At 35.9% G+C, this 21,562-nt stretch overlaps 1 protein-coding gene and 24 non-coding genes across 25 annotated transcripts; 10 read left to right on the top strand and 15 right to left on the bottom strand.

Moving 5' to 3' along the window:
* Positions 1 to 187: 187 nt before the first annotated feature.
* Positions 188 to 9,818, top strand: LOC128230235 (zinc finger SWIM domain-containing protein 7-like). The gene is made up of 6 exons (XM_052942332.1): positions 188 to 249; positions 2,201 to 2,272; positions 5,100 to 5,121; positions 5,724 to 5,826; positions 7,764 to 7,868; positions 8,095 to 9,818. Exons 1-6 carry the CDS (start codon positions 219 to 221, stop codon positions 8,197 to 8,199), a joined length of 438 nt encoding a protein of 145 aa, XP_052798292.1. The 5' UTR covers positions 188 to 218; the 3' UTR covers positions 8,200 to 9,818.
* A 2,154-nt stretch (positions 9,819 to 11,972) lies between these two features.
* On the top strand, positions 11,973 to 12,045 carry Trnar-ccu (transfer RNA arginine (anticodon CCU)). Its single transcript has one exon. It is a non-coding gene; the product is annotated as a tRNA-Arg (tRNA).
* Positions 12,046 to 12,551: 506 nt separating this feature from the next.
* On the bottom strand, positions 12,552 to 12,624 carry Trnav-aac (transfer RNA valine (anticodon AAC)). The gene has a single exon. It is a non-coding gene; the product is annotated as a tRNA-Val (tRNA).
* A 492-nt stretch (positions 12,625 to 13,116) lies between these two features.
* Trnav-aac (transfer RNA valine (anticodon AAC)) lies at positions 13,117 to 13,189 on the bottom strand. The gene has a single exon. It is a non-coding gene; the product is annotated as a tRNA-Val (tRNA).
* A 131-nt stretch (positions 13,190 to 13,320) lies between these two features.
* Positions 13,321 to 13,393, top strand: Trnar-ccu (transfer RNA arginine (anticodon CCU)). The gene has a single exon. It is a non-coding gene; the product is annotated as a tRNA-Arg (tRNA).
* A 338-nt stretch (positions 13,394 to 13,731) lies between these two features.
* Trnav-aac (transfer RNA valine (anticodon AAC)) lies at positions 13,732 to 13,804 on the bottom strand. The gene has a single exon. It is a non-coding gene; the product is annotated as a tRNA-Val (tRNA).
* Positions 13,805 to 13,902: 98 nt separating this feature from the next.
* Positions 13,903 to 13,975, top strand: Trnar-ccu (transfer RNA arginine (anticodon CCU)). Its single transcript has one exon. It is a non-coding gene; the product is annotated as a tRNA-Arg (tRNA).
* Positions 13,976 to 14,479: 504 nt separating this feature from the next.
* Positions 14,480 to 14,552, bottom strand: Trnav-aac (transfer RNA valine (anticodon AAC)). The gene has a single exon. It is a non-coding gene; the product is annotated as a tRNA-Val (tRNA).
* A 492-nt stretch (positions 14,553 to 15,044) lies between these two features.
* Positions 15,045 to 15,117, bottom strand: Trnav-aac (transfer RNA valine (anticodon AAC)). The gene has a single exon. It is a non-coding gene; the product is annotated as a tRNA-Val (tRNA).
* A 131-nt stretch (positions 15,118 to 15,248) lies between these two features.
* Trnar-ccu (transfer RNA arginine (anticodon CCU)) lies at positions 15,249 to 15,321 on the top strand. Its single transcript has one exon. It is a non-coding gene; the product is annotated as a tRNA-Arg (tRNA).
* A 333-nt stretch (positions 15,322 to 15,654) lies between these two features.
* Positions 15,655 to 15,727, bottom strand: Trnav-aac (transfer RNA valine (anticodon AAC)). Its single transcript has one exon. It is a non-coding gene; the product is annotated as a tRNA-Val (tRNA).
* Positions 15,728 to 15,824: 97 nt separating this feature from the next.
* Trnar-ccu (transfer RNA arginine (anticodon CCU)) lies at positions 15,825 to 15,897 on the top strand. Its single transcript has one exon. It is a non-coding gene; the product is annotated as a tRNA-Arg (tRNA).
* Positions 15,898 to 16,401: 504 nt separating this feature from the next.
* On the bottom strand, positions 16,402 to 16,474 carry Trnav-aac (transfer RNA valine (anticodon AAC)). Its single transcript has one exon. It is a non-coding gene; the product is annotated as a tRNA-Val (tRNA).
* A 491-nt stretch (positions 16,475 to 16,965) lies between these two features.
* On the bottom strand, positions 16,966 to 17,038 carry Trnav-aac (transfer RNA valine (anticodon AAC)). Its single transcript has one exon. It is a non-coding gene; the product is annotated as a tRNA-Val (tRNA).
* A 131-nt stretch (positions 17,039 to 17,169) lies between these two features.
* Trnar-ccu (transfer RNA arginine (anticodon CCU)) lies at positions 17,170 to 17,242 on the top strand. Its single transcript has one exon. It is a non-coding gene; the product is annotated as a tRNA-Arg (tRNA).
* A 335-nt stretch (positions 17,243 to 17,577) lies between these two features.
* On the bottom strand, positions 17,578 to 17,650 carry Trnav-aac (transfer RNA valine (anticodon AAC)). The gene has a single exon. It is a non-coding gene; the product is annotated as a tRNA-Val (tRNA).
* A 675-nt stretch (positions 17,651 to 18,325) lies between these two features.
* Trnav-aac (transfer RNA valine (anticodon AAC)) lies at positions 18,326 to 18,398 on the bottom strand. The gene has a single exon. It is a non-coding gene; the product is annotated as a tRNA-Val (tRNA).
* Positions 18,399 to 18,890: 492 nt separating this feature from the next.
* Trnav-aac (transfer RNA valine (anticodon AAC)) lies at positions 18,891 to 18,963 on the bottom strand. Its single transcript has one exon. It is a non-coding gene; the product is annotated as a tRNA-Val (tRNA).
* Positions 18,964 to 19,094: 131 nt separating this feature from the next.
* Trnar-ccu (transfer RNA arginine (anticodon CCU)) lies at positions 19,095 to 19,167 on the top strand. Its single transcript has one exon. It is a non-coding gene; the product is annotated as a tRNA-Arg (tRNA).
* A 335-nt stretch (positions 19,168 to 19,502) lies between these two features.
* On the bottom strand, positions 19,503 to 19,575 carry Trnav-aac (transfer RNA valine (anticodon AAC)). The gene has a single exon. It is a non-coding gene; the product is annotated as a tRNA-Val (tRNA).
* Positions 19,576 to 19,673: 98 nt separating this feature from the next.
* On the top strand, positions 19,674 to 19,746 carry Trnar-ccu (transfer RNA arginine (anticodon CCU)). Its single transcript has one exon. It is a non-coding gene; the product is annotated as a tRNA-Arg (tRNA).
* Positions 19,747 to 20,250: 504 nt separating this feature from the next.
* Positions 20,251 to 20,323, bottom strand: Trnav-aac (transfer RNA valine (anticodon AAC)). Its single transcript has one exon. It is a non-coding gene; the product is annotated as a tRNA-Val (tRNA).
* A 489-nt stretch (positions 20,324 to 20,812) lies between these two features.
* Positions 20,813 to 20,885, bottom strand: Trnav-aac (transfer RNA valine (anticodon AAC)). Its single transcript has one exon. It is a non-coding gene; the product is annotated as a tRNA-Val (tRNA).
* A 131-nt stretch (positions 20,886 to 21,016) lies between these two features.
* Positions 21,017 to 21,088, top strand: Trnar-ccu (transfer RNA arginine (anticodon CCU)). The gene has a single exon. It is a non-coding gene; the product is annotated as a tRNA-Arg (tRNA).
* A 339-nt stretch (positions 21,089 to 21,427) lies between these two features.
* Positions 21,428 to 21,500, bottom strand: Trnav-aac (transfer RNA valine (anticodon AAC)). Its single transcript has one exon. It is a non-coding gene; the product is annotated as a tRNA-Val (tRNA).
* Positions 21,501 to 21,562: the final 62 nt, after the last annotated feature.

The raw sequence follows: 21,562 nt of genomic DNA, 5'->3' as shown, positions 1-21,562 counted from the left end.
TGGTAGGGTGTTTAAAACAATAAAAAGAAATCATTTATAGTAATAAATTTGTGTGTTCACCATAAAATATACAAAATAACTTAAAATTAAAATTCAACAGTCGACAGAAAATTCTGAATATTTTACTTTTCTTTCCATTTCTGCTGTTTCTTAGTTGACTCTGCCTTTCAATAATGGATCCGGCCAGTTATGGCGGCTGCTTCAAAAACACGGAAGTGATGCTGAATGACGATTGTCAAGACCCAAAGGGTATGTAGATTGTCCATTTATTTTGTCTGAACAATCAAGTCACATAGATTTTGCACATACACATACTCAGTACCATGGTACCAGTACAGTAGGCGACTAGTTCTCAGACACTTTTAAGAGGTTCTTTCATCGTTTTGAAATTCGGAATATTCACCTATTGTTTATATATCATTATATGATTGTGACCTTATATAAAAGGGATATTTAACTTCAGCTATTCTTCTCTTGATTTTATGTAAAATTAAGCGTTAAGAATAATTTAACATGATTTTCTTTGCCACTTGTACCAGTTAAAGAAGGGGTCAAATTCTAGTTTGACAGGAGTAGTTTTGCGGGTGCCTCAAAAAATAGTCAGTATTAGCTCGAGTCACTTGAGAGTTGTCGCCTAATAATATAGGCCGTGGTTACAATTGACTGCTGCATAAATGTACACATATTATTAAATAAAAAAACAACAATGTTTTATTAACGCTTTAGATCTGCCTGATGACATATAATATTATGAGCATGTTCTCAAATCTCATTTAAGGCTCAAATTATCATAAAGTGAATGTAATCTTCATGTTCTGAAACATTACTTCCATGACAGCACTTCACTTTAGTGCTGTAAAATTCTAAAAAAAGGGTGCAAATAATGCTGTATTTGAATGTTTTCTATTGTCATAAACATGTACATGTACCTAAAGTTGTCCCAACAAAAATTCCTGATGTTAACATTACAGAAGATATAAACTGTCAAAACAGGACAATAGTGAACTAGAAAAAATGATTAAGACATGATCATATCCACAAGTATACAAATGGCTTTCACTCAAGTTCCTCCATTCATAAAGTAATTTCAGTTAAGAAACTAGTTGCACACACATCTTCTGATTGTGCCATTTACTCATAGTGAAAGAAATTGTGATAACGATGGAATCATTAAGAAAAACAATTTTACTTTCAAACAAAAGTACACTTAGATTGAATGCATTCCTCTTTGGAGGAAATCAAGATGAAGTTCATATCAAGATAACTTAAGGCTAGTACATAAGGCATTATCCTGTTATTAACCAGGTTTTCAACAAAAACGGGTCATAGGAATGGTGTAAGTTGTTGGGCTGACAGGGTGGCATCAAACTAGGGGTTTCCAGGACTCCATCATAAGGACACCATACTTGGTGTATAGTTAGAACAGGTTGACAGCTGGCTTGGGATTGCTTTTGGGTCTACTCCATCAAAATGTCAAGGTCACCATACTAAAACTAGAAAAAAAAATCCAGAGAACAAATACAGTTTCTTTCATCACATGGATACCAACCTCTGTGTATAAAAAGAACAAGTGGAGTGCATGCTTGGGACTGCTTTTGATTCAGTTCTGTCAAAGGTCAAGCTTACAACTACGGGTACTAAATATAGATATTGTGTTTGGTCAAGGTCACTGTTACTAAAAACAGAAAAATGGTTGGTACTGAAAAAGTTTAGTTAGAGTTGACATATTGTGACCAAACTTGGTATATAGGAAGAGTTTATTGGGACCTTTCATGAGATTGCATTTGGAGCCCATAGGGCCAAGGTCAAGGCCACTGTTACTTAAAAAGAAAATTGGTCAAAGCTGAATAACATAGGGTTACTAGTTAGGGTTGAAATAAGGTGACCAAACTTGGTATGTAGGAAGACATTATTTTCTTCAGTCAATCATGAAAACCTGGTTTCGTTACTTTGTGGTGTTTCTTTTTTGTTATTTGAAACATGTTTGCATACTTAATTCACAGCACAGGTGGCAGTTATGTTGACCTAACCACCTTAATGACAAGGGCTTCTCTCTCCCCCTTCCCTTATTGGTTTGGAACAAATTCCAAATAATAGCCATATGTAATCTCATACATAAATGTTTTTGTTTTTTATTTGGAATTTGAGAAAGTTCAAGATCGTTGCGCATGTATAAGTTGTTGTTGATGTCACATTGCAGGAGCTGTTGTGGAGGCCGTGGTGGATGAGCTCCTCGAGGAGGTCGGTAGAACATACAAGGACAATGGGAAAAGTAATGTAGATCAAAAGATGATTCTTGGTTGTCACACTATATATTTTAAACTCAATAAATGTTAGAGAAAATTGAAAACCATCTGTTGAAAGTCAATACTTAAGTAAATGTTTTCGTAAAACTCAAAATAAAATGAATGGTTTGATCAGATTTCATTTTAAACATATATATATATATAGTTTATAATGTCTGAAAACCACACTATTTTTATTGAAAAGTACAATAATGATTTTTGTAGGCATTTCATGTGTATGTGTAATGAATCTTGTGAGTGTTTGATGTGCATGTGTAATGAGTCTTGTGAGCATTTGATGTGCATGTGTAATGAATCTTGTGAGCATTTGATGTGCATGTGTAATGAATCTTGTGAGCATTTGATGTGCATGTGTAATGAATCTTGTGAGCATTTGATGTGCATGTGTAATGAAACTTGTGAGCATTTGATGTGCATGTGTAATGAATCTTGTTAGCATTTGATGTGCATGTGTAATGAATCTTGTGAGCATTTGATGTGCATGTGTAATGAGTCTTGTGAGCATTTGATGTGCATGTGTACTGAATCTTGTGAGCATTTGATGTGCATGTGTACTGAATCTTGTGAGCATTTGATGTGCATGTGTAATGAGTCTTGTGAGCATTTGATGTGCATGTGTAATGAATCTTGTGAGCATTTGATGTGCATGTGTACTGAATCTTGTGAGCATTTGATGTGCATGTGTAATGAGTCTTGTGAGCATTTGATGTGCATGTGTACTGAATCTTGTGAGCATTTGATGTGCATGTGTAATGAGTCTTGTGAGCATTTGATGTGCATGTGTACTGAATCTTGTGAGCATTTGATGTGCATGTGTAATGAATCTTGGGAGCATTTGATGTGCATGTGTTATGAGTCTTGTGAGCATTTGATGTGCATGTGTACTGAATCTTGTGAGCATTTGATGTGTATGTGTACTGAATCTTGTGAGCATTTGATGTGCATGTGTACTGAATCTTATGAGTGTTTGATGTGCATGTGTAATGAGTCTTGTGAGCATTTCATGTGCATGTGTACTAAATCTTGTGAGCATTTGATGTGCATGTGTACTGAATCTTGTGAGTGTTTGATGTGCATGTGTAATGAATCTTGTGAGCATTTCATGTGCATGTGTAATGAATCTTGGGAGCATTTCATGTGTATGTGTAATAAATCTTGTGAGTGTTTGATGTGCATGTGTTATGAGTCTTGTGAGCATTTCATGTGCATGTGTACTGAATCTTGTGAGCATTTGATGTGCATGTGTACTGAATCTTGTGAGTGTTTGATGTGCATGTGTAATGAATCTTGTGAGCATTTCATGTGCATGTGTAATGAATCTTGTGAGCATTTGATGTGTATGTGTAATAAATCTTGTGAGCATTTGATGTGTATGTGTAATGAATCTTGTGAGTGTTTGATGTGTATGTGTAAAAAATCTTGTGAGCATTTCATGTGCATGTGTAATGAATCTTGTGAGCATTTGATGTGCATGTGTACTGAATCTTGTGAGCATTTGATGTGTATGTGTAATGAATCTTGTGAGCATTTGATGTGTATGTGTAATGAATCTTGTGAGTGTTTGATGTGTATGTGTAAAAAATATTGTGAGCATTTGATGTGCATGTGTAATGAATCTTGTGAGCATTTGATGTGTATGTGTAATGAATCTTGTGAGCATTTGATGTGTATGTGTACTGAATCTTGTGAGCATTTGATGTGCATGTGTAATGAATCTTGTGAGTGTTTGATGTGTATGTGTAATGAATCTTGTGAGTATTTGATGTGTATGTGTAATGAATCTTGTGAGCATTTGATGTGTATGTGTTATGAATCTTGTGAGCGTTTGATGTGCATGTGTAATGAATCTTGTGAGCATTTGATGTGCATATGTAATGAATCTTGTGAGTGTTTGATGTGTATGTGTACTGAATCTTGTGAGCATTTGATGTGCATGTGTACTGAATCTTGTGAGCAATTGATGTGTATGTGTACTGAATCTTGTGAGCATTTGATGTGTATGTGTACTGAATCTTGTGAGCATTTGATGTGCATGTGTAATGAATCTTGCATGCATTTGATGTGCATGTGTAATGAGTCTTGTGAGCATTTGATGTGCATGTGTAATGAGTCTTGTGAGCATTTGATGTGCATGTGTAATGAGTCTTGTGAGCATTTGATGTGCATGTGTAAAATGAGTCTTGTGAGCATTTGATGTGCATGTGTAATGAGTCTTGTGAGCGTTTGATGAGGATGTGTAATGAGTGTTGTGAGCATTTGATGTGCATGTGTAATGAGTCTTGTGAGCATTTGATGTGCATGTGTAAGATGAGTCTTGTGAGCGTTTGATGAGGATGTGTAATGAGTGTTGTGAGCATTTGATGTGCATGTGTAATGAGTCTTGTGAGCATTTGATGTGCATGTGTAATGAGTCTTGTGAGCATTTGATGTGCATGTGTAATGAGTCTTGTGAGCATTTGATGTGTATGTGTAAAATGAGTCTTCTGAGCATTTGATGTGCATGTGTAATGAGTCTTGTGAGCATTTGATGTGCATGTGTAATGAGTCTTGTGAGCATTTGATGTGCATGTAAAATGATTCTTCTGAGCATTTGATGTGCATGTGTAATGAGTCTTGTGAGCATTTGATGTGCATGTAAAATGAGTCTTCTGAGCATTTGATGTGCATGTGTAAAATGAGTCTTGTGAGCATTTGATGTGCATGTGTTATGAGGCTTGTGAGCGTTTCATGTGTATATATGTATACAGATGTTTGTGTGACAACTGACATTTAGTTCTATTTGTTTCTTTTCAGTTCCAGATGAAGTTCTATCAGCGTAAGTAATATAGAATTTTCACACAAAAACACCATTATTTCGTATAAAGATACAAGTCAAATAAAACTATTTTGAAATTCATTCACAAGCATGAAAGTTTGATAAAAACAAAATAAATTTTAAAAATTAAAACAAACAACAAAGAAAATTAGAAATAAAAATGTTTAGATTGAATCCCTGGATGGCGAGATGAATATGTGACCACCCAACCACTGAGTTATTTAAAATTCAATATGTAATGACTAATGGGTGTTTTGTAACAAGATAAACACAATTCATGATTTCATCAGAATATCTCCACATTGCAGCAAAATGTGTCAACATTCAAATGTTAATGCTTATGTTTATTTTACTGGTTAAACGAACATACTTCAGAACACTTCTTCTTATCAGGTAGAAGGTGTCTGGTAATAAGAAGTGTTCAATAGCTCTAATGCAAACAGTTACTATGTTTGTTTCTGAATTATATTCTCTTGCAATGTACAGTCAACATGGCTCAACTCATAGCACATATCCGGCGATGATATTTGTATGAAATGTTGTTGATAGCCCACATATAATGCAAACAGTGCTGTTGTTAAGAAGTTATTTCCCATCTGCAGGTTGAACAATGTGTTCCAGTCAAGCCTGCTACCAGCCCTGGAGCTGGTGGACAGTCATAACGTCACCAAAGTTACCTGCCCCGCTGGCCGAGCCCTCTACCAGGTTGGGTACACATGTCTGGTTCAACTTAAATTTTGTAGTTGTAGTTTTATCATTTTGTGAGTTAATGTCAAAGCTGTCATAATTATAAAGATTTATCTTTCAACTGCAAAATTTATTTATATGTGTGCCTTAAATGTAATGCATTTTGCATGAGAGGTGTGAGCTGCAACAATGATTATGGTGTCAGCTTCACCTTGTAATAACAATAAAAGTATTATTTGTAATAATAACATCTTTATCTTCAGATGGTTACACATCAAGACATATAACAATACAACTAAAAGCATATTCAATGCAAAACACATATTATAACTGTTCATAAATCTACATGTATACTAAAGTTAGTGAAAAACAACATACCAGTATTTTTTATAAAAGATCCCTTTTTAGCTCACCTGAACACAAAGTGCTCAAGGTGAGCTATTGTGATCGATCTATGTCCAGCTTCTGTCGTCCATCGTCCGGCATCAACAATCAACATCATCTTCTCCTAAACCGCTAGGACAATTTTAATGAAACTTCAAAGTTCAAAGGAGTGATCCTTGGTTGGTGCTTTTTCAAAATTGTTCAAAGAAATGAATTCCATTCAGAACTCTGGTTGCCATGGCAACCTACAGGAAAAACTACAAAAAAAATTGGCAAATACTATGAGTCCTAGTGCTTAAATATTTGGTGTGTAACATTGTCTATTGGTTATCTACCATGTTTATTCAAATTATGACCTTGGAGAAAAATTGGCCTCACCCCGTGGGTTAAAATGTTCATTATAAATACATTTTGTTAAAATCTGATAGTTATGTAAAGTTTACTCTTGAAGCAAGGGCAGCAAGTTTTGCTATATGGTCTCCCTTTTTGTTGGAGATTGCACTACTTTCTATTTTAGTAACAAGGGAATAGATTTTAAATTTTATTAAGTCTTCAACATATTTTTAAGGTAATTATTGTACATGTAGATTATTGTAAACTTCATGTAGATTATTCTAAGCTACAATCTTATCTTTTGTGTGGATAGTGAATAAGCCTTATATACAGAATATTTTGATTGTACACATGTGAAGAAGGGTGATGTTGTCCTAGATGGAAGAAGAGATTATAAGTATCTTCCATGGCCGAGAGTGTAAGATAGGTTCAAGGGATGAATCTTTCTTACACGAGCGGCTATGGTAGATGCTTTTTCTCCCACTTCAGTTAAACAAAATTAAGTGAAAATGTATTTTTTTTGCCGGAACTCTTTTGTGGTTAGTGAAAATAATTGCGTACGGATATGCAATAATTCGTGGTTGTCATGGATATTCGCGCAGTGATTCAGAGTATGTAAATGGTCTGATCGGTCTTTAAATAGTTCTAAGAAGAGTGAAGCATTATTTCTTGAAAGGTGCGTGAAAACTGTTTTCTGGTGACATTTGAAGCGAGAAATAATTACCTCGCGTTCTAAATATTGCCACCAGACAAGGTTTCCATGATGCGCTACAGACGACAGTCTTCAACAAGGGAGGTAATTACAATGTGGTGACCATTTAAAGAAGATCCATACGGGCATTTTGTCTTCGCCCGTGGGCAAGATAAGAATTTCTAGCATGGTTAAATTAATGGATCTACTTATCTGAGGTGGCAGAAAATATTAGTCGAAGGTGCTAAATATGTACCGATATTTGATTTTTAGAGCTTAAGGCAGTTTATTGATTTTATTGGATGGTGCACTGTTTGTTGTTTGTGTGTCTATACTAAAAGTTCTTTCAGTGTGCAAGCAATTTTACATAGTTTTGTCAGCCTGCAGGCAATTGAACGAAGTCCTGTCAGTGTGCAGGCAATTGAACAAAGTCCTGTCAGTGTGTAGGTAACTGAAAAAAGTCCTGTCAGTGTGCAGGTATCTGTACATTCAGTTGATTAGTAGTAAAACTGGCACAGTTCACATATCCTGTCTGTATGATCTTCAGGTAATTGGCAGTTCAGGCACACCATACACATGCTTCCTGAGCAGCCGCTACTGTTCCTGCCCCTCTTACCAGTTTTCCTGCCTCAAGAAGGGGGACCACCTCATGGTACGTATTTAATGACCAAACCTGAACGCAACTAGTTTAACAGAGAAATACTGTTAATGGCTTCTTGAAATTCTTCGTAATTTGTGACAACTGTATTTAATATTGAAATACAGACCAGCGTACTCCTGGTACATATTTAACTACCCAGGAAGTATGGGATTAATCTCTTTAGATGTGCCTAACTATAGATATTAAGTGCATGTTAAGTATGTTACATGTGTTTCAGTGCAAGCATGTGCTGGCTGTGAGACTGTGTGAGGCAATGGGTGGTGTACGGGAACTGGATGTCACCAATCAGGAGATCACCAACATGCTCAAACAGCTCGAATGAACACTGGGATAGCTGCAATGTGAACGCTAGGAGAGTTGATGCTGCGGTGCAAATTATTATATGGAAATCATATAGTCATATCAATACAATAGCTGCTTTTGAACAAACGTAAAGTTCACCTAAGGTTAAGTTTGCTTGATCAAGCATGTCAGTATGTTGGTACATTGAGCAAGTACTGAAAAAAGAACTTACATTACCAAAATTACAATGTATTAAAAGTATGTGTTGTGGTTTGATGTGACTTACTGACAAACAATTCCAAGTTGGTACACAAACCTATATAAACACTTTTATATGATTTTCAAGACTCTTTCCTTTTACACTGAACGATTTGTGGTGTGCAGCGGGTATAAAACTGTTACTGAGAACTTGCGAAATTGATAAGAAAATGAATTTGGTTGCTTATAATTGATTGCGATATTTAAAAATTGTTGATTGGCATGTTTTTTTATAAAGTGTGATGATAATATTCATCCTGTTTTTTCATTCTGGTGCGAAAAATCTGACCCGATGGCAAGTGCAGAAAATGGTTACGATGTATGCCGAGTAACCAGCCACGCAGCATGCCCAAGGGTCGGTTTTATCAATCTAGAAATTATTACCCAAACCGAAAACTCATGATGGTTTTTTTGTGTTGCAAACCATAATTTTCAATTGGTGTGAAAATTTACATAGAAAACACATTTTTGTGCATTTCAGAAAACAGCATGTATGATTTTGTTCACTGATGTCATTATGCATGATGCATAATAATTGTAGTTAGATGTTGACGTCAAATGCTTTCTCTAAAACAGTGCTGTTTTGTAATTACAGTCGAAACTCGTTGGCTCGATATCTCATGGCTCGAACCAAATTAAAAGGACCGATTTTTATTTACTCTTTGTTCATATAAATTTCGATCGGATGGCTCGATATCTTGAGGGTCGATATTTCTCCACGCTCGAAGTGGTTTTCGCGGTCCCAAACAAGAATTTCGCACTTTGATTTGGTTTCTTGGGTTGATGTCATTTTCGCGGGTTCAGTTAAGAATCTCACGCCTTCATTTGTTTGATTGGCTTCATTTAGCACAAGGCGCTAATCGATTAAAATTGCTTGACTGATATTATAATTATTGTCGAATTTAAATGGTTTAACAGTTTGAATGAACATGCCATCACTTTGAGTTATGTCTCTAATTGTTATCCATCCCTAAATTACTATGCATTTTGATATAACTTTTAAGCTATGTTTGTGTTACCCACTGTTTACAATTGCTTGTTTTCGCATAAAAGTATTTTTATTATAAATAAAAAAAAAATGATATTTTCTAATAATCGAATAAGTCATATTACGAAATTTAGGGTGCGTAACTATGCCCAATAAATACTCTTCCTTCTCTTGCGGAGATAGCGTAGCCAATAACAAACGAGGTAAATAAGACTTTATGTAACAAATGAAAAAATAACATTCTGTAAGCAATCCCGCTTGGCTCGATATTCTCGAGGCTCGAAGTACTTTGGCCGGTCCCTAGAATATCGAGCCATCGAGTTTCGACTGTATATAAATTGTAAAATGTTTCCTTTTGAGCTCTATGGAAATGTGATACCTTTGTTTTCATAAGATAAAAAAGATCAGAAGTTGTTGCGCTTGACTAATCTGGCATGAGAATTCACTAGAATTGCCTGTTGAGGCGTGCAAGAAATATGTGAATTTAAAATATTCATAATGCATAATCACCTGAATGTGTGCAGGGCATCAAATTTTGTCGCACACCTCGTTTCGCACAATGAAGTTTTGTCGTACGTTCCATTGCCTCGCGATTTTCGGCGTCGTTTTCAAGAGCATTCATGCATCGAAGTAGCCGCTTCGCTGAGTAATTGAAGCAAAATGCTACTTTTTGAACCCTCTTCAACCTATTGCGAACGTTTGGTTCTTCAGACGCATCGCATATGGCTAAGTTCAAATAATGACAGTGTGTATATAATGCTTGGGGGTGAATCTCTCTCTAATTCGGGCCTGCACTCCCCAAAATGTCACGACATATTGGATGCACCATCGTAGCCTTGGCCTCGAAGCTTGTCCATGTTTACACCGGAATTTCTCAAAAGGAACAGAAAGGCTTGTATATCGATTAGATTATCATAATTCCAAATATTTATTTTTTTAGATTTACAGAAATGAACGATGGAATAATTTAATTAATAACTAGGAGACCTTACCCTGGTTAGGCATCAGCTTTCAATGCATTTTTGGGGTTTTTAAGTTTTCGAATTTTCAAAGCAAGTATGCACACGTGCGTATGCCTAGGAACGGGCTTACTGAGCAGTATAAGACATTGTTGTTATGTGTATTTTTTCTTAATACAGCAGTTTAAATGTGAATGCAGTTGCACTACTTTCATTCCACATAAATCTGACACAGTGAACTATATTGTTGCTTTGTGAATATAAACTGTGTTATTTTAAAGGACATACTATTTATTATGTAACAAATTGTTTACTTAAAATATAGAAGAAAAGTGTTAACGCTATATTATTATTCGGACTGTATTTTCTACACATGCTTTATGAAACTTGGTCTAAATGTTTGTTTGCATGAAATCTAGGTCAAGGTTGATTGGGCATTGGGTCATGTCTGGTCTTAAAATAGTTCACTATGTCAACAGTTCAAAATTGTTTACACCTGAGGCCACCTTGACTATTTAATTTCTAGGAAGCTTGGTCAGAATAAATTATGTCTCTATGGAATCTATGTAGCTTAAAGATGCACTCTTACTCCCAAATAAGATTTATCAAAATTAATGAAGTTGTTTTAATATACCAAAAGGGATGAATACATGTTGAAAATGATGGTTCTGAAGGATACCGAATTTAATTTTGAAAGAGAGGTGCAGAAAACAGGCTATTTCTACTTTATGAGACGAATGTAGGACGAAGTGAACCACTTCCCAAGTGAACCAGGACTAAGTGAACCACTTGGTGAGACGAAGTGAACCATCTATATGTTATATAGGGAATATTCTCTTAATGTAATATTATGTTTCAGAGTTTATTTTCCTGAGTATAAATGATTTAATAGGTAATATGAATAAATTGTTAATCAAAGTTTATTAGAATTCTGAAGACCATAGTAGATCACAGTGAATCTTTTAGCATTCACCAATCATTGATTATTTTTGCGTATTTAGCTATTAAATACACGGTTACAATTCTGTTTTCAGTAATTAAGATATTCCATAAATTATTATTTAGTAAGAAGTTAAATGTTTATCACTCAAAATGTATGTTTGTTATGCTTGTGTATGTACTGATTTTGAATATAAGTGTCACTTTAATTAGTCGAATAGTCAGGTGAAATCATTTCTTTTGCATTTCTATATCAGATTGACCAGTTCACATACATGTATACGGTGAAAGTAAAATAAGAAGCTCGCTTGATCCAATGTTTAATAATGCTTGTTAACGCTCTTTACAGTTTGACAGAAACTACTTGCAGGAATTGATGGAAACATGTAACATAAATAAATTACAATGTCAAGTTGCAAATGTAACACACAACCAACTCGAGGTCACTTCATTGCACCAGGCCAATACTCGAAAATTATTAAAAGGAATAAATTGAAACTTTGAACATTGCTCACAGAGTTGCAGAGCTATCTCCCCTTCCACTTTTATTTTTTAGAGAGTTAGTAAAAGAATACAGTTGAAACTACAGTTTTATACAATCGGCGGTAGCAGGTATTTCAACATTAATAACATTTATTTCTTGAAATACTATGCAATCGGGTATGTAACGCCTCCGTGGCCCAATGGAAAAGGCATCGGCCTCCTAAGCCGGGGATTTCGGGTTCGAGTCCCGCCGGAGGTTCGTTTGTCAGATGAGCTATTTTTCTTACATATCACTTGCATTTTCAATTTGACAAAGGGAGGTCAGTATGCGCTTCATCATTAAAATCGTTACGTAAGGTGTCTGTTTATGGGCGATAACTTAACTTTCTGAGGCCAATTGTTTAAAACTGGTACATTCTTTAGTTAGGAGAGAATCGGCCAAAATATTCAATGATTGCTCAGTTGTTATACAAAATGTATTAGTAACCAATGAACGTGATCATCAGTTCTAAAGTTAATATGCAGACGTTTTTTTTCAGTTTTATGCAGTTGGCTGCAACCGGTATTTTACCAAAAGATTACACTTTTCACGTAACAAATTGAGAACAAATATATAGCGCAAATGTTGCTTTTTAAGATATTTTGGTCGATGCAAAAGCTTTATTACTTGCAGAAATATCTATTTTCATCATAAGAACAAATCAATCTAACTTTGATATACTGTTCTTTAAAAATCAAAGAGCCCTTCAGCAAGGCAAAATATTATGTTTCCGCTGAGGATTGAACTCATGACCTTCCGCGTGTTAAGCGGATGTGATAACCACTACACCACGGAAACAGCATTCATTCTGGACAGCAAGTTTAAAGCCAAGTACATAAATTGTATCATAGCAAATATATTCCAATCATTAAATACTAAAACGGAGGACACACACCGCCTCAGTAGCCTAATTGATCTAAGCCAGGGATTGCGGGTTAGAATCCGCCGGAGGTTCGTTTGTCATTACAACCCTTTTAACTTACATATCTTATGCTTGTTCATATTGACAAAAGGTAGTCGATAGGCGTTTAATCATTGAAAATACCAAGTTCCAAGCGTACGTTTATAGACAATAGTTATTTTCCTGGTGTTGAACCTGGTAATCTTCGCAAATACATTGCACTTTTCGAGTAAGGAAATGCAAAATGCGAAAATGCTTTTTCAAAATATTTCGTACATCAAAAACCTTATAAATTACAGAAATATCCATTTTAATGATAAGAACAAACCAAAGTTACCCTAATATACTGTACTTTAAAGATCAAAGAAAAGGAGCCCTTCAAAATATTATGTTTCCGCTGAGGATTGAACTCAGGACCTTCCGCGTGTTAAGCGGATGTGATAACCACTACACCACGGAAACAGCACTTATAGTTTACAGTAATATCACAAGCAAGTATGTATCTTTTATTATATTAATAACGTTTCGCAAATTTTTTAACCGAAATGTTATTGCTATTTGTATTTTTACATACTAAAATGTGTACATCCACCGCCTCCGTGGCCTAATGGATAAGGCATCGGCCTCCTAAGCCGGGGATTGCGGGTTCGAATCCCGCCGGAGGTTCGCTTGTCCGTTCACCTCTTTTACTTCATATGCTTGGTATATTGACATACGGAAGTCGATAAGCGTTTAATCAAAGAAAACATCAAGTTCCAAGTTTTCGATTACAGACAATAGTAATCTGCCCGGTATTGAACATGATTACCTTGGCAAATACATTACACTTTTCGCGTAAGGAATTTAGAACAAATAGCGCAAACGATGCATTCTCAAAATAGTTGGTACATGCCCAAACTTTATTACTCGCGAAAAACAACAACAATTTTATCATAACAAAAAACAACAAATAACTGCGATACTGATTTTGAAAAATTAAGGGAAAAGATCGCTTCAAAATAATTTGTTTCCGCTGAGGATTGAACTCAGGACCTTTCGCGTGTTAAGCGGATGTGATAACCACCACACCACGGAAACAGCATTCATTATCTACAGAAAGTTCCAAGCCAAGTGCATTAGTTGTATTATAGCATAAACATTTACTTCTTCAAATACTATGCAATCGGGTATGTAACGCCTCCTTGGCCAAATGGATAAGGCATCGGCCTCCTAAGCCGGGGATTGCGGGTTCGAGTCCCGCCGGAGGTTCGTTTGTCAGATGAGCTATTTTTCTTACATATCACTTGCATTTTCAATTTGACAAAGGGAGGTCAGTATGCGCTTCATCATTAAAATCGTTACGTAAAGTGTCTGTTTATGGGCGATAACTTAACTTTCTGAGGCCAATTGTTTAAAACTGGTACATTCTTTAGTTAGGAGAGAATCGGCCAAAATATTCAATGATTGCTCAGTTGTTATACAAAATGTATTAGTAACCAATGAACGTGATCATCAGTTCTAAAGTTAATATTCAGACGTTATTTCAGTTTTATGCAGTTGGCTGCAACCGGTATTTTACCAAAAGATTACACTTTTCACGTAACAAATTGAGAACAAATATATAGCGCAAATGTTGCTTTTTAAGATATTTTGGTCGATGCAAAAGCTTTATTACTTGCAGAAATATCTATTTTCATCATAAGAACAAATCAATCTAACTTTGATATACTGTTCTTTAAAAATCAAAGAGCCCTTCAGCAAGGCAAAATATTATGTTTCCGCTGAGGATTGAACTCATGACCTTCCGCGTGTTAAGCGGATGTGATAACCACTACACCACGGAAACAGCATTCATTCTGGACAGCAAGTTTAAAGCCAAGTACATAAATTGTATCATAGCAAATATATTCCAATCATTAAATACTAAAACGGAGGACACACACCGCCTCAGTAGCCTAATTGATCTAAGCCAGGGATTGCGGGTTTGAATCCGCCGGAGGTTCGTTTGTCATTACAACCCTTTTAACTTACATATCTTATGCTTGTTCATATTGACAAAAGGTAGTCGATAGGCGTTTAATCATTGAAAATACCAAGTTCCAAGCGTACGTTTATAGACAATAGTTATTTTCCTGGTGTTGAACCTGGTAATCTTCGCAAATACATTACACTTTTCGGGTAAGGAAATGCAAAATGCGAAAATGCTTTTTCAAAATATTTCGTACATCAAAAACCTTATAAATTACAGAAATATCCATTTTAATGATAAGAACAAACCAAAGTTACCCTAATATACTGTACTTTAAAGATCAAAGAAAAGGAGCCCTTCAAAATATTATGTTTCCGCTGAGGATTGAACTCAGGACCTTCCGCGTGTTAAGCGGATGTGATAACCACTACACCACGGAAACAGCACTTATAGTTTACAGTAATGTCAAAAGCAAGTATGTATCTTTTATTATATTAATAACGTTTCGCAAATTTTTTGAGCGAAATGTTATTGCTATTTGTATTTTTACATACTAAAATGTGTACATCCACCGCCTCCGTGGCCTAATGGATAAGGCATCGGCCTCCTAAGCCGGGGATTGCGGGTTCGAATCCCGCCGGAGGTTCGCTTGTCCGTTCACCTCTTTTACTCCATATGCTTGGTTATATTGACATATAACTTATATTGACTTATAGTCGATAAGCGTTTCCAAGTTGCCGATTACAGACAATAGTAATCTGCCCGGTATTGAACATGATTACCTTGGCAAATACATTACACTTTTCGCGTAAGGAATTTAGAACAAATAGCGCAAACGATGCATTCTCAAAATAATTGGTACATGCCCAAACTTTATTACTCGCGAAAAAAAACAACAATTTTATCATAACAAAAAAACAACAAATAACTGCGATACTGCTTTTGAAAAATTAAGGGAAAAGATCGCTTCAAAATAATTTGTTTCCGCTGAGGATTGAACTCAGGACCTTTCGCGTGTTAAGCGGATGTGATAACCACCACACCACGGAAACAGCATTCATTATCTACAGAAAGTTCAAAGCCAAGTGCATTAGTTGTATTATAGCAAAAACATTTACTTCTTCAAATACTATGAATAGGGTATGTAACGCCTCCGTGGCCCAATGGATAAGGCATCGGCCTCCTAAGCCGGGGATTGCGGGTTCGAGTCCCGCCGGAGGTTTGTTTGTCAGATGAGCTATTTTTCTTACATATCACTTGCATTTTCAATTTGACAAAGGGAGGTCAGTATGCGCTTCATCATTAAAATCGTTACGTAAAGTGTCTGTTTATGGGCGATAACTTAACTTTCTGAGACCAATTGTTTAAAACTGGTACATTTTTTAGTTAGGAGAGAATCGGCCAAAATATTCAATGATTGCTCAGTTGTTATACAAAATGTATTAGTAACCAATGAACGTGATCATCAGTTCTAAAGTTAATATGCAGACGTTTTTTCAGTTTTATGCAGTTGGCTGCAACCGGTATTTTACCAAAAGATTACACTTTTCACGTAACAAATTGAAAACAAATATATAGCGCAAATGTTGCTTTTTAAGATATTTTGGTCGATGCAAAAACTTTATTACTTGCAGAAATATCTATTTTCATCAAAAGAACAAATCAATCTAACTTTGATATACTGTTCTTTAAAAATCAAAGAGCCCTTCAGCAAGGCAAAATATTATGTTTCCGCTGAGGATTGAACTCAGGACCTTCCGCGTGTTAAGCGGATGTGATAACCACTACACCACGGAAACAGCATTCATTCTGGACAGCAAGTTTAAAGCCAAGTACATAAATTGTAGCATAGCAAATATATTCCAATCATTAAATACTAAAACGGAGGACACACACCGCCTCAGTAGCCTAATTGATCTAAGCCAGGGATTGCGGGTTAGAATCCGCCGGAGGTTCGTTTGTCATTACAACTCTTTAACTTACATATCTTATGCTTGTTCATATTGACAAAAGGTAGTCGATAGGCGTTTAATCATTGAAAATACCAAGTTCCAAGCGTACGTTTATAGACGATAGTTATTTTCCTGGTGTTGAACCTGGTAACCTTCGCAAATACATTACACTTTTCGGGTAAGGAAATGCAAAATGCGAAAATGCTTTTTCAAAATACTTCGTACATCAAAAACCTTATAAATTACAGAAATATCCATTTTAATGATAAGAACAAACCAAAGTTACCCTAATATACTGTACTTTAAAGATCAAAGAAAAGGAGCCCTTCAAAATATTATGTTTCCGCTGAGGATTGAACTCAGGACCTTCCGCGTGTTAAGCGGATGTGATAACCACTACACCACGGAAACAGCACTTATAGTTTACAGTAATATCAAAAGCAAGTATGTATCTTTTATTATATTAATAAAGTTTCGCAATTTTTTTGAGCGAAATGTTATTGCTATTTGTATTTTTACATACTAAAATGTGTACATCCACCGCCTCCGTGGCCTAATGGATAAGGCATCGGCCTCCTAAGCCGGGGATTGCGGGTTCGAATCCCGCCGGAGGTTCGCTTGTCCGTTCACCTCTTTTACTTCATATGCTTGGTTATATTGACATATAACTTATATTGACTTATAGTCGATAAGCGTTTCCAAATTGCCGATTACAGACAATAGTAATCTGCCCGGTATTGAACATGATTACCTTGGCAAATACATTACACTTTTCGCGTAAGGAATTTAGAACAAATAGCGCAAACGATGCATTCTCAAAATAATTGGTACATGCCCAAACTTTATTACTCGCGAAAAAAAACACAACAATTTTATCATAACAAAAAAACAACAAATAACTGCGATACTGCTTTTGAAAAATTAAGGGAAAAGATCGCTTCAAAATAATTTGTTTCCGCTGAGGATTGAACTCAGGACCTTTCGCGTGTTAAGCGGATGTGATAACCACCACACCACGGAAACAGCATTCATTATCTACAGAAAGTTCAAAGCCAAGTGCATTAGTTGTATTATAGCATAAACATTTACTTCTACAAATACTATGCAATCGGGTATGTAACGCCTCCTTGGCCCAATGGATAAGCCATCGGCCTCCTAAGCCGGGGATTGCGGGTTCGAGTCCCGCCGGAGGTTCGTTTGTCAGATGAGCTATTTTTCTTACATATCACTTGCATTTTCAATTTGACAAAGGGAGGTCAGTATGCGCTTAATCATTAAAATCGTTACGTAAGGTGTCTGTTTATGGGCGATAACTTAACTTTCTGAGGCCAATTGTTTAAAACTGGTACATTTTTTAGTTAGGAGAGAATCGGCCAAAATATTCAATGATTGCTCAGTTGTTATACAAAATGTATTAGTAACCAATGAACGTGATCATCAGTTCTAAAGTTAATATGCAGACGTTTTTTCAGTTTTATGCAGTTGGCTGCAACCGGTATTTTACCAAAAGATTACACTTTTCACGTAACAAATTGAAAACAAATATATAGCGCAAATGTTGCTTTTTAAGATATTTTGGTCGATGCAAAAACTTTATTACTTGCAGAAATATCTATTTTCATCATAAGAACAAATCAATCTAACTTTGATATACTGTTCTTTAAAAATCAAAGAGCCCTTCAGCAAGTCAAAATATTATGTTTCCGCTGAGGATTGAACTCAGGACCTTCCGCGTGTTAAGCGGATGTGATAACCACTACACCACGGAAACAGCATTCATTCTGGACAGCAAGTTTAAAGCCAAGTACATAAATTGTATCATAGCAAATATATTCCAATCATTAAATACTAAAACGGAGGACACACACCGCCTCAGTAGCCTAATTGATCTAAGCCAGGGATTGCGGGTTAGAATCCACCGGAAGTTCGTTTGTCATTACAACCCTTTTAACTTACATATCTTATGCTTGTTCATATTGACAAAAGGTAGTCGATAGGCGTTTAATCATTGAAAATACCAAGTTCCAAGCGTACGTTTATAGACGATAGTTATTTTCCTGGTGTTGAACCTGGTAATCTTCGCAAATACATTACACTTTTCGGGTAAGGAAATGCAAAATGCGAAAATGCTTTTTCAAAATATTTCGTACATCAAAAACCTTATAAATTACAGAAATATCCATTTTAATGATAAGAACAAACCAAAGTTACCCTAATATACTGTACTTTAAAGATCAAAGAAAAGGAGCCCTTCAAAATATTATGTTTCCGCTGAGGATTGAACTCAGGACCTTCCGCGTGTTAAGCGGATGTGATAACCACTACACCACGGAAACAGCACTTATAGTTTACAGTAATATCACAAGCAAGTATGTATCTTTTATTATATTAATAACGTTTCGCAATTTTTTTGAGCGAAATGTTATTGCTATTTGTATTTTTACATACTAAAATGTGTACATCCACCGCCTCCGTGGCCTAATGGATAAGGCATCGGCCTCCTAAGCCGGGGATTGCGGGTTCGAATCCCGCCGGAGGTTCGCTTGTCCGTTCACCTCTTTTACTTCATATGCTTGGTTATATTGACATATAACTTATATTGACTTATAGTCGATAAGCGTTTCCAAGTTGCCGATTACAGACAATAGTAATCTGCCCGGTATTGAACATGATTACCTTGGCAAATACATTACACTTTTCGCGTAAGGAATTTAGAACAAATAGCGCAAACGATGCATTCTCAAAATAATTGGTACATGCCCAAACTTTATTACTCGCGAAAAAAACAAAAACAATTTTATCATAACAAAAAAACAACAAATAACTGCGATACTGCTTTTGAAAAATTAAGGGAAAAGATCGCTTCAAAATAATTTGTTTCCGCTGAGGATTGAACTCAGGACCTTTCGCGTGTTAAGCGGATGTGATAACCACCACACCACGGAAACAGCATTCATTATCTACAGAAAGTTCAAAGCCAAGTGCATTAGTTGTATTATAGCATAAACATTTAGTTCTTCAAATAATATGCAATCGGGTATGTAACGCCTCCGTGGCCCAATGGATAAGGCATCGGCCTCCTAAGCCGGGGATTGCGGGTTCGAGTCCCGCCGGAGGTTTGTTTGTCAGATGAGCTATTTTTCTTACATATCACTTGCATTTTCAATTTGACAAAGGGAGGTCAGTATGCGCTTCATCATTAAAATCGTTACGTAAAGTGTCTGTTTATGGGCGATAACTTAACTTTCTGAGACCAATTGTTTAAAACTGGTACATTTTTTAGTTAGGAGAGAATCGGCCAAAATATTCAATGATTGCTCAGTTGTTATACAAAATGTATTAGTAACCAATGAACGTGATCATCAGTTCTAAAGTTAATATGCAGACGTTTTTTCAGTTTTATGCAGTTGGCTGCAACCGGTATTTTACCAAAAGATTACACTTTTCACGTAACAAATTGAAAACAAATATATAGCGCAAATGTTGCTTTTTAAGATATTTTGGTCGATGCAAAAACTTTATTACTTGCAGAAATATCTATTTTCATCATAAGAACAAATCAATCTAACTTTGATATACTGTTCTTTAAAAATCAAAGAGCCCTTCAGCAAGGCAAAATATTATGTTTCCGCTGAGGATTGAACTCAGGACCTTCCGCGTGTTAAGCGGATGTGATAACCACTACACCACGGAAACAGCATTCATTCTGGACAGCAAGTTTAAAGCCAAGTACATAAATTGTAGTATAGCAAATATATTCCAATCATTAAATACTAAAACGGAGGACACACACCGCCTCAGTAGCCTAATTGATCTAAGCCAGGGATTGCGGGTTAGAATCCGCCGGAGGTTCGTTTGTCATTACAACTCTTTAACTTACATATCTTATGCTTGTTCATATTGACAAAAGGTAGTCGATAGGCGTTTAATCATTGAAAATACCAAGTTCCAAGCGTACGTTTATAGACGATAGTTATTTTCCTGGTGTTGAACCTGGTAACCTTCGCAAATACATTACACTTTTCGGGTAAGGAAATGCAAAATGCGAAAATGCTTTTTCAAAATATTTCGTACATCAAAAACCTTATAAATTACAGAAATATCCATTTTAATGATAAGAACAAACCAAAGTTACCCTAATATACTGTACTTTAAAGATAAAAAAAGGAGCCCTTCAAAATATGATGTTTCCGCTGAGGATTGAACTCAGGACCTTCCGCGTGTTCAACGGATGTGATAACCACTACACCACGGAAACAGCACTTATAGTTTACAGTAATATCACAAGCAAGTATGTATCTTTTATTATATTAATAACGTTTCGCAATTTTTTTGAGCGAAATGTTATTGCTATTTGTATTTTTACATACTAAAATGTGTACATCCACCGCCTCCGTGGCCTAATGGATAAGGCATCGGCCTCCTAAGCCGGGATTGCGGGTTCGAATCCCGCCGGAGGTTCGCTTGTCCGTTCACCTCTTTTACTTCATATGCTTGGTATATTGACATACGGAAGTCGATAAGCGTTTAATCAAAGAAAACATCAAGTTCCAAGTTGCCGATTACAGACAATAGTAATCTGCCCGGTATTGAACATGATTACCTTGGCAAATACATTACACTTTTCGCGTAAGGAATTTAGAACAAATAGCGCAAACGATGCATTCTCAAAATAGTTGGTACATGCCCAAACTTTATTACTCGCGAAAAAAAACAACAATTTTATCATAACAAAAAAAAACCAAATAACTGCGATACTGCTTTTGAAAAATTAAGGGAAAAGATCGCTTCAAAATAATTTGTTTCCGCTGAGGATTGAACTCAGGACCTTTCGCGTGTTAAGCGGATGTGATAACCACCACACCACGGAAACAGCATTCATTATCTACAGAAAGTTCAAAGCCAAGTGCATTAGTTGTATTATAGCATAAACAT

Source organism: Mya arenaria, chromosome 4 (genome assembly GCF_026914265.1).
Source record: "Mya arenaria isolate MELC-2E11 chromosome 4, ASM2691426v1".
Lineage (NCBI taxonomy): Eukaryota > Metazoa > Mollusca > Bivalvia > Myida > Myidae > Mya > Mya arenaria.
This window is presented reverse-complemented; position numbering and strand designations above follow the sequence as displayed.